This window comes from Pyrgilauda ruficollis, unplaced genomic scaffold (genome assembly GCF_017590135.1).
Source record: "Pyrgilauda ruficollis isolate IOZ18807 unplaced genomic scaffold, ASM1759013v1 scaffold16, whole genome shotgun sequence".
Classification (NCBI taxonomy): Eukaryota; Metazoa; Chordata; class Aves; order Passeriformes; family Passeridae; genus Pyrgilauda; species Pyrgilauda ruficollis.
This window is the reverse complement of record NW_024514764.1, coordinates 4,122,356-4,136,316: the sequence shown is the minus strand read 5'-3', so window position 1 is coordinate 4,136,316 and position 13,961 is coordinate 4,122,356. Positions and strand designations below refer to the sequence as shown.

The window sequence follows — 13,961 nt, the reverse complement described above, 5'->3', positions numbered from 1 at the left end:
CTGAGCAGGGCTTGCTAGCAGCAACACAATTAGAAATCCTCCAGAAATCAGAGCTGTCATCTCCCCTAAGGTTACTGAAATAGGCAAAGGACTCAGCTGCCCAAAGGGGCTGCAAAAGCACCCCCACCAGCTGCCTTTTAAACCCATCGAGGTGAAGTGAAAAGCCTGGGTCATTCTGTCTCCATGCTTTATTCACCCCCCTGCTCTTTCTTTGCCAGGCTGCTTTCCAGCACTGCTCCTATCCAAGTTTACCATAATTCACAAGGACCCGGACAGAAAAGCATCCACAATACAAGGTGGTTTATGGTGTTGCTCATTTCAGGACAGGTGGCCAGATGGACCCAACATCCCTCCCACAGCAGTGGGAACATCCTCACTCTGTGTGGGAAGGGCTGCTTGTGCAGGCATCCCACTGCAGGTGGGGAAATGTGGGACACCAAGGGCTGGACTGAGCCCACCAGATCTGATCAGCTGAACTGTTTTACCTCCCAGAGAACCATGGCCTTCGCTGGGCTATGTGGTGAGTGCCAGCTTGTCATTCAGCCAAGCCCAGCAGGAGTCAGCAAGCATAATGCACCTGCTAATGCAAATCCCAAAATCTCCTGGATAATGAGAGAGAGCACAAGCATCAGAACATCTAGAGAGAGCCACAAAAACCTGTCCCTGTATCATCATCAGCTCCAGGAAACAAAAAATGGATCAAGGTCTATCAAGTCCCCTGTGCACACTCATTGGACTTCTAGGTGACTTTCTATGAAGCTCCTATTTTGAGCAGTGATCAATTATGCATTTCAAGCCATATGGCACCTTCATTCCAGAAGGAAGGCATTTTGTCTTGAAATCTGTAAGCTAGAAAATCTGCTGCATCCTGACAAAAATGCAACATTGCCAGTTACTCACAGAAGCAGCATCATTAAGAAAAAGAAAATTAAAACAGAGTAAGTTTAATCAGATGTCCAGTTTTGGCTGAAATACCCTTGAAAAGGAAATATACCCTTGTATATGCACTTCCAGTCTTTTTTTAAATTATTCTGAGTCAGAGCTTTGATTTTTGTGGGAAACCTGATATAACATACAACATTCCCAATTTAGCAGAAGGATCTCTTCCAGCATGGATCTCCTCCAGGTACAAAAGCACTGAAGTCCTCTGGATGGATATGCTACCAGACATGACAGCAGTCCTGCACATAGCAGAAGTATCATTCCCATCCCAGGAATTATGGATGAGAAATGTAGAAAAATACTGCTCTCCAGTGGAGCCAGAACATCCAAGGCACTTCTCAGAGCAGCAACAAGTGATGCTCCTGACATTTTTTATATGGCAGCAGGCTGTTCCTTCTCTCACAACCTCCTACAACCCAGGTTTCATTCCAGGGGATCAGTGAAAATGGTGTTGCCTCTCTGTTCTCTGCTTGGAGTGAGACAACAACAAAGTGAAATTTAAGAGGTGCTTTAACTCATTGCCCCTCACCTGATTCAGCCAAAACCAAAGGCAGAAATAAGTAAAAGCTGTTTTGATTGCTGCCCCAAGGGCAAATAATCACCAGCAACATGTTCTCCCAAGGAAACCAAGCTGGTGACCACTGACCATCAGTGTAACACCCAGCCACGAGGAGCTCCTTGGGCGTGAAGCCAGGACAGACTGGGAGAATGCTTTGGGGAAGGACCAAGCGTGAAGGTCAGCAGCCACACCCTCTGCTCTGACTGCTCACAGCCCCAAACATCCACCCCTCAGGTGCTGACAGCTGTGACCCTCCTGCTATGCCAGGTATGTCCTTGCAGGTGGCAGATGCAGCAACAATCCCTCCCCAGCACTGGGGCACAGCCTCATTGTGCTCCTACAAAGGACTTTGGACCATGGCCCATTTCCAGAGCAAGCACAGGAGGCTCTCTTTGTGTAGGCTTTTCTGTGAAAGCACACCCAGAGCTCTGGAAATGTTTATTAAACCCTTTCTTCCTGGTTCTGCAGGTCACAGTAGTTGTTAGGAGATACACCTAGAGCTCAAGGTTTCCCAGGAAGACGTCACGATGGTTAACTTGCAGCAATGTTCTCTCTGCAAATATCTGCTGTGATCAAGGTTAAGCTCTTTGTGCTTGAGTGGATTTTAATCTGAGCAAAGAACGTGTGGGCAAAGCTCTGCTGATCCAGAGCCCTCCAGGGACTCCCTGGGACCGATCCCAAGCAGCTGGGTGCCTCATTAGGGTGTGAATGAGGCTTTGCTGCAGAAAAGCTACAGAAAGGACAATTGCACCTCCCCGGCTTATTGATTTCTGTTGCGATGGTAACAGCTCACACAGATCTTCAACACAGTCACCACTTCCTCCTGCTTCGGGCTATCCCTTCCACACCTGTGCAATTACACCCAGGCTGGCAGGCTGTGCGTCAATCCCAGCTGATTCCCAATGGTTTTCCTGTCTCCGGGTCGCAGGATCTGTCAGCAGGTGGAGCTTCACGGCAGCGCTGGCACGGGCAGCACCTGGCAGGCTCCTCACAGGAAGATTGATGCACTCCCACAGCACAGCAGCTCATCAGCTCCAAACAGCTCCACCTAGAAATCAGTGTCCCTGACAAACTGCCTCCCCTGGAGCACACACACCTCATCCCAGCGTTTCCAGAATACAGATTTTTCCCAGAGTAGTGACAGGCTCCTGGAGAGGTTCCTCCTCAGCCTGGGCACAGAAAGTTGGCTATGAACTTATTGCTTTCCTTTGGCTTACACCCCACCAGCAATACTAAAATAAAGAGGTTTCAAGTGGAAATATTTAATTAATGATTTGTATGTTGGCAAGAATTAACTGAAGAACATTCTGGGAACTCTCCCAGATGACTCCAGTGTTGCAGGGACTTGTCCCCTTCAGCCAAGTTGGGAAAACTGTTTGACCCCAGGTCTGGCACTAATGGACTTTTTTCCCACCACTTCTCAGCTGCATCAGATCTCAATGTCAGATGTTCCTCAGCAGCTCTGAGCTTCCCTTAAAGCTCCACTGAACATATCCTTTTTACAGCCAGGACAGAAATGCCTCTGCCCATTCCCTGAATTTTCAGCTATCCACTCACAGCTCTCCTTGTCCTGGCACGAGGGAACAGCAGCTGTGCTGGGAAGCAGGATGAGACATGCCCATGCATCTGGACAGGATGAGGATGACACCTCAGGGCTGGTGAAAGGGGCAAACCTCTCACCCCTGCACTCTTGTTAGGGTGGAAATCACTCAGCACCTCAAAAACTTTGGAACAACCCAGAGTACAGGGCTGGCATCAATGCCTCAGGGAAACACAGATGGAACTGGTGAAGGAACTGCTTGGCCAAAACAGCAGTGCAGAGTAACAGCCCAAAAATGAGACTACCACTGCTAACAGCCCAGATTACTCCCCCACCACTGGTAGCTACTTTCAGACCAGGAATTCAATTCACCTCATAATATTCAGGGAGCACAGAAGCATGAAATTTGATTTCTTTCTTCTGAAGATGCTGGAGATTATTTTAATTCTAACCTGGTATTGCTAAAAGAAAGTTCTTATTCAGTGGTTTAATATAATGTCTTTTAGTATCTGTTGCAGCAATACAATCTCTGTTTTCTTTCCTATAAATGTACTAATCTCAACAAAAGATATAATTTGAAAAGTAGAATGAAGTGGGATAAAATATGCAGCAGCAGGCTAATGTCCTTTTCAAACAGGAACCTGCTCTGAGCTATGTGCACTCTGTTCCATCAGATTAGACAGAGCAACAATTCAAATCTCAGCCCCAGTGATGAGAATGAAGAGCAGAGAATGTTCTTTCACCCTTCCCTGGAACTCGGTATGAGCAGATGCACAGTGGAGAGAGGCAGCAGCAAAAGCAGCCAGCAGGGGAGGTGAGATCTGTCAGAGAGGGGACACCAGGTAAAGAGGGGAGCCTCAGGGAACTGCCTGGGCAGAGAGGGCCAGAAAGACAGAGGAATGATTCACTGGGTTAAAAACAAAACAAAAGCAGCAGGGATAACAGGGCAGATCATAGACTGGGAAACACATCCAGAAGATTTACACATTTATTGCCTGCTTGAAACACATTTCCAAGGGGCTAACAGGCCAAATTATTTCTGCTTGAACTCAACATTAATCAAGAAAGACTTCAACTGCATGAGAACATGCATAAGAAATACCACTATTCCCAGTTAAATGATGAAAAAATTAGGTGAACACTGCTGGCACTGTAAATAAAAGCACAATCACTCCCTGCCTGGTGTCTGGAACTAGAAACTCTCTCCCAACAATGATGGAAGATGAAATGACTGAAAAAACACTGCCTCAAGTACCCCCACAGGACCCTAGTGTCTTCCACAGCAGGGTGAGACCACCCCAGGGATGGGACTAATGCCAGAATTTAATAACAATCAATTTTAAAGTACAACAGTTTTATTTCCACCTGGCAAGTAACTGCTGTGACCATATCAGTACTGCCCACAGAAGAGTAATCAGTAGTTCAAGACCTACACAATAAAGGATTGTTTGGTTTGGGGTTTTGTCCCCTTAAAATAAAACTTCACTGTTCTTACAGAGACAGGGAGAACACTTTGGCTGTAACTGTTTTGCCTCTGGAGAAATTAAAAGAAAGAAATTAAGAAATAATTTGGCAAAGCAGACAAAGGCAGTGCTTTTGCTCATTTAAAGAAAAATCTTATTTTAGGACAATTAAACTTGGGAAAAAAGGTTCTTTTAGGAAACACTTCCTATTGCAATATGAACAGAATGTACAATATGTACTACATTCAGAGTTATGCTTTCCCTTCATGAGGAGCAAAGTTGTCTGCCTTCATCACGACTTCTCAGGTTTTTCTTCTGATTTCTCATTTATCAGGTCTTTAAATCCCAATTTTTCCAGTGGTTCATTAGCCATAAGTTGCCTAAAGTAAAAAAGAGGAAAACAACAAAAAACATTTTAGAGAACACAGCCTATAACGAAGAGAACAGCAGCATTTTCTATTTCATTACCTATTATTTACCCTAAACAGATCCAAGACATCTATACAGAGTGCCCACTGTTTGACAAGACCTCAGAAAATTCACTTTAAGGAAAGCAACACTCAGCAATTATTTTTTCCCCCTTAACAGTGGTTTTCGAATTAAATGTGTTATTTCCCTATTTTAGATACTGAGTAAGAGTTTCATAAGAAAATGACCTGACTCCTGGTTATTTTTAATTAACACATTGCATAAGAGCTTCCTAAAATTCTACCAATGCCATTTACATTTCCAAGTGAATCTGGTTTAGAACAGCCTTTGTGGTGCCACTACTGTAGTGATTTTCAAACTAATTTTTGATTTGCAGTGTACTTTCCCTAGCTACAGGGAAATCTGTGCATTTTTCAAAGTTCCCTGACTCACCCTTGTACAGGGAGCATTGCAAAGCAATGCATGAATGGAAGCATCCCTGGAAAACCAACCACCAACACTTTCTTCACTTTAACTGATGTACAAAAACTTTTAACTTGCCTGCTTGAAACATATTTCTAAGGAGCTAACAGGCCAAATTATTTCCACTTGAACTCAGCATTAAATAAGACTCAATTGCTTTGGTGTATGTAAGAAAAATACCACTGGCTCTGATAATTCATTGTTAAGTCACACACAACACCTGCAGGCGTCTTGAACAGAGTCAGCCCTTACTGAGCAGGCCACGCAGAAGGTGAGCAAAGTATGGGCTACAAGTTAAAAGTTTAATTTGTAACCACAGCTGTAAACAAAAAAAAAAAAAGCTTGACACTGGCTGCTTGCAGGGTGGAAGCTCCCTGGTCTCGAGTTGTGCTGTTGGCTCAGCAAGGAAGCCAATGCCACCTCTGCTGTGGTCAGTGATTGCTGACAGATGAAGGGGCAGTCAGACATGCCACTTTACAAACAGAGCAACACTGACTAACTTGTACAAGCACGTGGGCATGGCTGTGAAGATTTCGAAGGATTATGTTGTGTGAACTTACCTGATCATTCTGTTTCCATTCATAAACAGCCACAAAACCTAAGGGCTTTAGCTAACCAAACTATAACAGATGACCCACTCTGGCTAGACTGTTCGATGGCTGGAGTTGTGCTCCTTGGCTAAAAGAACTCTGTAAAATAGGCTTGAATATTCTAATTGTAACACTGTAGTTTTAGTAGCAGTACCCTGTATACTTCAGTGTGTGCAAAAAATGATGAGTAAGACAGTGTCTAATATTTTAGCTGCTCACTGTTATCCCTCTGCACAGGCTGGACAACATGGAAACCACAAGGCAGGTGTGAAAAGTGCATGTTGTATGGCTCTACACAGATTTTTACTTTATGTACCATGTTGCATTGATTAGTAGTGCTGTATTAACATTTTAACAGTGTGCTAAATGTTGTTTTATAGTTAAAAGGTAACTTTTGTAGTTAAAATAGGTACTGTGTATGTGGGATTTTTTTAAAGAAAGGAATGAGGTACCCACAACAGATAGAGGCCACAGGACACCTCAATCTTTCAGAGAAAAGAACTTCTGAGGAGAAACGAACTTCTTCCTGCCTTGCTCAGCCATGAAGACGTTTAGAATTAAGAGGAATAATGTGACAATGACCAGATAGAATCTTTTGTTTGAATGGAATTTATGCATCATGTATGAGATGTATGAATATGCAACAGGCTACTGTTTTTAAGGGTTAATCCTCTGTTAACGTGGCTCCTTTTTCGGGCTTATTTTGGCCAGAAAAGATACCCGGACTGTCCGTAACTCTTCGTTCTTATTGCCTCGTATTGTCCTAATCCCAACTGTGCAAATTTTTATTACTCCAACTACATTACTCTTTTTATAACCCTTTTACTACTATTAAACTTTTAAAATTCTAAAAACAAGCGACGGGCGTTTTTCACACAGCTAACCTCCAGATACCACACGGAGCACCCGTGTCGTGCACGGACAAACAAAGCCCGGCTGCCTGCGGGCTCGGCTGCCCTCCCGGCCCCGCGGAGCGCTCCCGCTGTCCCCGCTGTCCCCGCTGTCCCCGCGGGGCCACTCGCCTGTCCATGCGGCACTGCAGGTAGGCCATGGCGCTCTGCCGGCAGGCCGCGCTCTCGTAGCCGCTGTGCCGGAGACACTCCATGAAGCGCTCCTTGAAGGCGCTGCACTCCCCTGCAAACACACAGCGAGGGCCGCGCTACCGCCGCGCTCGGGGCCGGCCCCGGGCCCGCGGGCCGCGGGGGGAGCGCGGGGCAGGCCCGGCGCTAGGCCGCGCTACCGCACCCAAGTGATCCAGCGGGAACGCGCCCTTGTCCGGCGGCCGCGGCGTGAAGCTCTTGCTGCTGAAGTTCATGGCGGTGGACATGTCGCTGCCGGGGTGGGGACGCGGCCGGCCCGGTCCCTGAGGTCACTCTCGCTCCCGGTCGCTCCCGCTCCTTCCCGCCGCCGGGGGGAGCCGCACGCCGCGCGCATCGAGCCGGGGTCACGTGACCGCCGCCGCCCGCAGCGGGCGGGGCCGCGCCGCCATGGAGACGGCGTGAGCGTTGCTATAGCAACAGGAGCGCGGTGCGCGTCGCCATGGAGACGGCGCGGCCGCCATGTTGGGCCTGGCCCCGAGAGGGAGGGTCGCTCCCGTCCCTGTGTCCTGAGCTCCGACAGCCCCTGAGGAATTCACTGATTCCTCCTCAGAAAACCTGTGTCACCGTCCTCATCCCCCTCTGAATGCTCCCAGTGTGTTCTGGGCTGTCCTCTGCAGGACTTTGGGGTCCTTGCGGGTCCCTCCCAGCTCAGGATGTTCTGTCATTCGTTCCTGTAATGGGTGGTGTCATGGTCGGGGGCTGCCGGTCTGTGGAGGGGCCCAAAAAACCAGTCTGTCCTTGGCATTTGTGCATCGGGAAATGGAGGAGGAAAGAGCCAAGCTTGGAGCCTGCTGTCCACAATAAAGGATCCAGCCTTGTCCAATCTTTCCCTTTTCTGGCAGGGCTGAGGTCAGGCTTCTTCCCTTCTGCCCCAAGAACAAATTCCTCACCTCTCACTGCTGAGCTCTGGGTCCTGACCTAAAAGCCCATTTTCTGGCCCCTGCTGTGGCTGGCGTGTGATCTCAGAGCCCTGGGGATGGCGCTGGCAGGAAGGCAGGATGAACTTCCTCACAAACCCAGCAGGATTTGGGATGGGCCGTCCCCATTCCGCTCAACCACCAGCCGCCCATGCTGGCCACCGTGCGGTTCCTCATCTCTCACAACCCTCGTGGTTTGAGCTGTGCACAGACCCTAGGGACAGCACTGAGTTATTTTGTGCCTCCTACAAGCACGTGGGGTCCTATCGTGTGGCATAAATGGTGGGGGACACCCGTAAAACCAAGGGCAGAGGCTGGAGAAATGGGGAACTTCCAGATCCTCAAGATGTACGACAAAGAAAAACACCTCTTGTGCAGGTTTACAGCACAAACTCTGCAGATTCACAATCTCCTTTTGAAGGGAGGATGAGAAATAGCTTTAATTTAACTCACCAAGTGTTAACCATGGATTACACTGACGTTTTTTCTTCTTTGCCCATAGCTGCAATTGGTTTAAGACAGTATTTTATCTTTCTTAAGTTGATTTTCTTTTAATTAAATGACTGAGCTAAGCAGAAAGAATTCAAGGCTGGGAGAAAAAGAAATGAAATAGCTTCAAATTTTAAAGACAGCCATTATGGAAATATTAACTGCACCTCCATTTAAAGTGTCTTTTGTTTATGCTTTGATTGCTTTCTTATTACAGTATTGAAATTGTAAATGGAAAATTACACCATGTTCTATTACATAAGCAACTGGTTTGCACAGCTTGAAATATAAGATTTTATTATGAGGTTTTCAGGGCTATGAACAATAGATGGGTTTTATTATACAGTAAATAGCACTTTTCCACTTGACTTCATTATAACACTTAATGGTAAAAGGGAGATACTCCTCTTTCATAAATAAATGCAGCAAACTGTCTCCCAGATTTCAGACAACTGAGCAGCAGGGAAGTAACTTTGGTTTATCTGAACACGTTTAACTGAGATGTCAAGGCACTTGATTTTAGCAAACTGCCCAAATTACATTCCTTCCTTTCTGTCACAGTAGCCAGCTTGCTGATTTCCCTTGTGATGAAGGAAGAAGTCAAAGGAAAACGCTGTGCATAGATCCCACAGTGGAATTATTCCCAGGCAGACAGCACCAACCCTCTCCAGTTCTGTTTAACACCTCTACCAAGGATCTGGTGGTGGGATCGGGGGCACCCTCAGCAAGGTTGTAGATGACACCTAGAAGGGTATCAGTGTGGACATGAGGAAAATGCACTTCCCCAGGCATTGCCACAGGCTGCCCAGGGCAGTGGTGGAGCCCTCACCCCTGGAGGTATTTAAAAGCCATGTAGACATGGCACTTGGGGACATGATTTTAGTGGCAGCACTGGGGGAAAAGTTGGGCTCAATAATCTTAAAAGTCTTTTCCAACCTAAATCAGTCTATGATTCTCTGTAAAGGCTACATCGTTATATCCCTTTTTTTTTTCTTTTTTTTTCTTCTTTTTTTTTTTTACCTATTCGTTAACTCAGGGTTTTTCTCTGGAGTCTTAAATGTTGTAGTTACTCAAATTCAGGTCAGGTATAGTAGCAGGTGTTTGGTTATGATTACTTAATGTTTTTATTGCAAATGCCAGTTGTACCTTCTAGAATTTCCTTTAAAGGTACAGGTTCTCAAATAATCTAATACACATGATTCAGCAACTTAGGATAAATTTTTCCCAAGGAGATCAAATAAAACCCCCATTAGATAATCATTGTGAAAGAAAAAAAACCTCGTTTGTGGATTAAACCAACCAGTTCCAAAAGGACTCAACAAAAACAGAGCCACAAAGAGCACTGCCACAAACGGAGATTTAAATGCTTTTCACATATTTTCTTTCAAAAGAGTGAGAGACTTTGATTGCAGCAGGGAAACCTGAAATAGCTGCTTCAGCAAAAAGGTGCCCATTGTACAAGAGAGATTAGATAATTTGTAGTGTTTCTCTAGTATGGAGTCCTGAGGCCTTGCCAAAAATCAGAATGCTCAAATTAGAAGACTTCCCAATGTAGGGAAAATCTTGGCTCTTCCCCTTTCAAGTTACACAGCTGGATAGACTGAAAAAGAAATAAAAATCCTTTGCTTGAATCAGTCCTTTTCATCATTAATTATGGACTGAAGTTACATTTAAACCTGTTCTCTTCCAGTGTTGTCAGGTAGTGCTGAAAGCTCACTCCAGTACTGGTGTTTATCCACCAGTTGGACAAACATCTCCTCAGAAGGAGTTATTACACACTCACCATTACCTTTTGGAAGCACCAAATTGAGTAACACTCCAGAGAAGAACCTTTATTCATTTTACAGGCAGGGAATCATCCGTGACTTCCATTATTCTCTCTCTCAGCACGCTGCCTCTTCTAAGAGCCTGCAGACTCAAATTATCAGGTAGTTAATTGGAAAATAATTTATTGACAAGCCATGAAAGGCTCGGAGTAAAGCACCAGGGGATTTCGTAGCTTGACTTGGGATAGCTGTAGGAAATTAATGAGCTGAACAAGACCAAGCACATTCAGATGCTGGAATTTGTGCCCTTGAGACTGCTGTTCCCAGCCCAGGCAGGGAACACACCTCAGAGAAACATCCTTCCAGGATCACTCACTGCTACGCCTCCCTGCGTGAGCCGAGCACGCCGCCAGCTCTTACATAAGGCCTCTTGCTCCATCACTGCCACAGGCTGTTGTAAACCATTTTTCTCCCTTTTAATTCAGGTTCCTAGACAAGCAAAAATGCAGAATATTGCCAGAATAGTCTGGGGAATGGGGATTTCTGTTGTGGATGATTAATGAAATATTATTGTTTTGCACTTACAGGGAAATCGTAGTTTCATGCCAATAAGGTCAGGGCCTTAATATGTTATAAAGATGTACAGAGTGATAGCTTATTTTCTGTTATTACTGAGCGAAAGCCTCATCAGTTTAGAGAGGAATGCAGTAGAAATAGCAACGCTGCACTGAGAGGCAAAACAAACCTTCATCTTAAATTGCTCATTGCAGTTCTGGTGCATCTAAATCCACATCTCCACCTGCACCAAGAGAGGGGCCCAAAAGGAAGATGCTGGGACCCTGCTTCTGTAGATACCAGCTAATCACCCTTCATGATATTCCTCAAATTTCTCTTGGATTAATACAATTTCTGCAATATGTTGTTGAGAGAGACAAAAGTCAGAGACCCAGAACAAAAAATCCTTGGAGCTGTGTTGAGGCATTTGATTTATCAGCCATATTTTGAAAATCATCTCTTCATAACCCAACCTACTCAATGATATGCATATTAAAAAGTACATTACCAGCACCAAAGCCAAGGATGTCCCATGTGTTTCCTCACTGGGTGAGACTTATGAAGGGATGGCATCTATTCAGTCCGAGAAGGAGGCTTTTAAAAGGAGCAAAGCTCCCAAGAATGGTAAATGCTTAACACGAGTGGGAAATACTCTCACCTTAGGCTCTGCACAGGGACAATGCACTAATCTCATGCACAGATTTTTTAATTTTCTTCTCCCAGTGACCAGACTCATCACTATAATCTTTCAACTCAGAACATGGGGAAAAAAAAAAAAAACACCAAAACCCAGGAATCTCTCTCTCTCTCTTTTTTTTTTTTTTTAAAGCCACAAAATAAAGATTTTTAAAAATGTTTTTTTCAGGAGTCTTTCTTCCCAGAGTAGATTTGCAACCCACACTGATTTGACAGATGAATGAAAAGAAATTAAGGAATTATTTGTATAAAAATGAGCAAAGTGAACACTTGAGATACTGATCACTACCCTGCAGTGATCCTGTAGAAATACAGATTTGCAGGGTGGGAAGAAATGGGTGTAATCCAATAAAACAATGCAATAATGATGAAAAATTGAAAGAGGTCAGAGTCGGAAAGCTTTTGATTTCTTTTTGCACTGGCATTTGTCAAGGCAAGCAAAATCCATTAGCAAGGAGCAGCCTGAGTTTTAACACATCTGGGTCTTTAAAAATGTTAATGTTTAATAGGGTGTGCTGAGGCTTTATATGTCCCTGATAACAATGCCTGGGCTGATAGGCATCTCCAGGGGCTGTAAAGCAGTGGCAGAGCCCTGCAAGGCTCTCAAGCACTTGGTGCTCACTCTCCTGGTTTATGATGTTATCAGCAGTCATTGACTGAATTATGGCCTTATAACAACCCTTTCCCTGCACTATCCTGCAGTTACTGCAGCACTGTTAACCTGTGTCCCATGAGAAGGTCTGTGACCTTCTCCAGATGAGCACACGGGAGTTGCTGTGGTCTTTAAGTGCTCATTGTCCAGGAGGAACTGAGGAGTCCCCTGAGCTGTGCCCACAAAGTCTGCTCACTTGAAGGTGCTTCTGCCTTGGGCTGGTAGAAAGACAAAGATGTGAGCTGGGAGCAATGTTTTACCCCAGTCCTGAGTGGGACCCTCACCTGCAAGCCTGTGTTCAGGATTGCACCCTGGAAGCTGAGAGATGTGAGGAAGGAGTGGGGGTGAGGGCATCGTGTTGACTCTATTTTAAAACTGCAAAGATTCCCTCGCTCTGGAGAGCTCATCCCTCATTTCTCACAGGGCATCAGCCCAGCAGGCTGCAAGTCCATGGGCTCACTGCTTGAGAAAGGGTCTCACCCTATATTGCCACCACAGATTGAAGTCCTAAAAAAGGGAAGGTGATTTTTCTTGCTCTGGCAGCAGCCAGCTCTACTCCAACAGAGCTCTATGTAAACAGCAACAGATTTCCTCCTTTGGTAGCCAACTGGCCCCGTGCAGGGTTTTTTCCCTCCCTCTTACTGCATATTATAAAGTCTCAGGAGTCCCAGTAGTCACACAATTTGTTCAGAGAAGAATCTGGCAGAACAGGATATTCTTGGAAATGTCTGGGAGAGGAGGGTGCAGGCCAAGGCCTCTCAGCTGTGCAGCAAATTTGAGATGGATGTGACCATCCTTTCTTTGCCCACCCTGCCTGGTTGTCTTCTGCACAGGAAAGTTCCTCCTTGTAAAAAACTCCACTCCTGATAACAAGCCTTGGAGAGCAGGCAGATCTGCAGGCAGCTCTTTCATGTCAATCTAGTTAGAGTTTATTGATTCCCCTTGCCTTTGGCTAATGTACTTTTATTATTATTAATAAATAATCATCATTTTTCCATCAGTGTAGCCTGCACCTGAGAGCCTTGGAGAATTATAGCAAAAGAATTATTAAACGAAAGATTTCTAAAGGGTTGAACAGCAGCAGAGCCCAGTAATCTGCCAGAATCTGCAAATGGGGAGCAAAATATCCCCACTGGAGAATGTGGGATAGAGCATCAAATCAGCTCCTTTCCCCAGAGCCACCATTTCTACAAGTGGCTTCGTGTTCTTGGTCACTTGTGCTTTGTTGTCATCCCCCAAGGATGCAGAAGGTGGGGGTGGCTCTTGGAGCTGTCACCTGGGCACGTGGGCTCTTGCAGGACCCTGCCCTGGCTTGGGACATGACTCAGTACCTGCAGGGCCAGAACTGCTGCCATGTGCTCCTCCTGGCTGCACCTCCTTGGCAGCAGCTGCCCAGGCAGCCTCCCTCCTCCATCCTTGCCTGGCCAGCTGCAGTCTGCTCCTGGCTCCTCCCAGGTTACAAGGATTCAGGATCTCTTTCCCAATCCAGGCAGGATTGCCTGCAGGGGACGGTTTCTCCTAGAGGATGGCATGCAGCTGTTCATAAACAGAGGGAGTCATCACCAATTGCTGAGGCAGGCTTGGCCATCCAGGCACATGGTTCTCTGGGCACTAAACTGCCAAATAGTGACTGACATGGTGTCAGGGGCATTTTGGGATTGCTGGTAGGGGATTTTTGGGACAAAGACAATAACAATGCTTGTAATAAAAAATGCTGCTTTGCTCAAGGAGGTGATTTTACTGGGGTGGCAGGAAAGCAAAAAGAATCAGAGCTGTCACCTGTAAATAGATCTGCTCCTGT

General features: G+C 45.8%; 1 protein-coding gene across 1 annotated transcript; it reads right to left on the bottom strand.

The window, feature by feature from the left end:
* Positions 1 to 4,015: 4,015 nt before the first annotated feature.
* LOC121350964 (cytochrome c oxidase assembly protein COX19) lies at positions 4,016 to 7,420 on the bottom strand. Its single transcript, XM_041462773.1, has 3 exons — positions 7,231 to 7,420; positions 7,008 to 7,119; positions 4,016 to 4,884 (listed from the first exon to the last, which is right to left on the bottom strand). Exons 1-3 carry the CDS (start codon positions 7,310 to 7,312, stop codon positions 4,797 to 4,799), a joined length of 282 nt encoding a protein of 93 aa, XP_041318707.1. The 5' UTR covers positions 7,313 to 7,420; the 3' UTR covers positions 4,016 to 4,796.
* Positions 7,421 to 13,961: the final 6,541 nt, after the last annotated feature.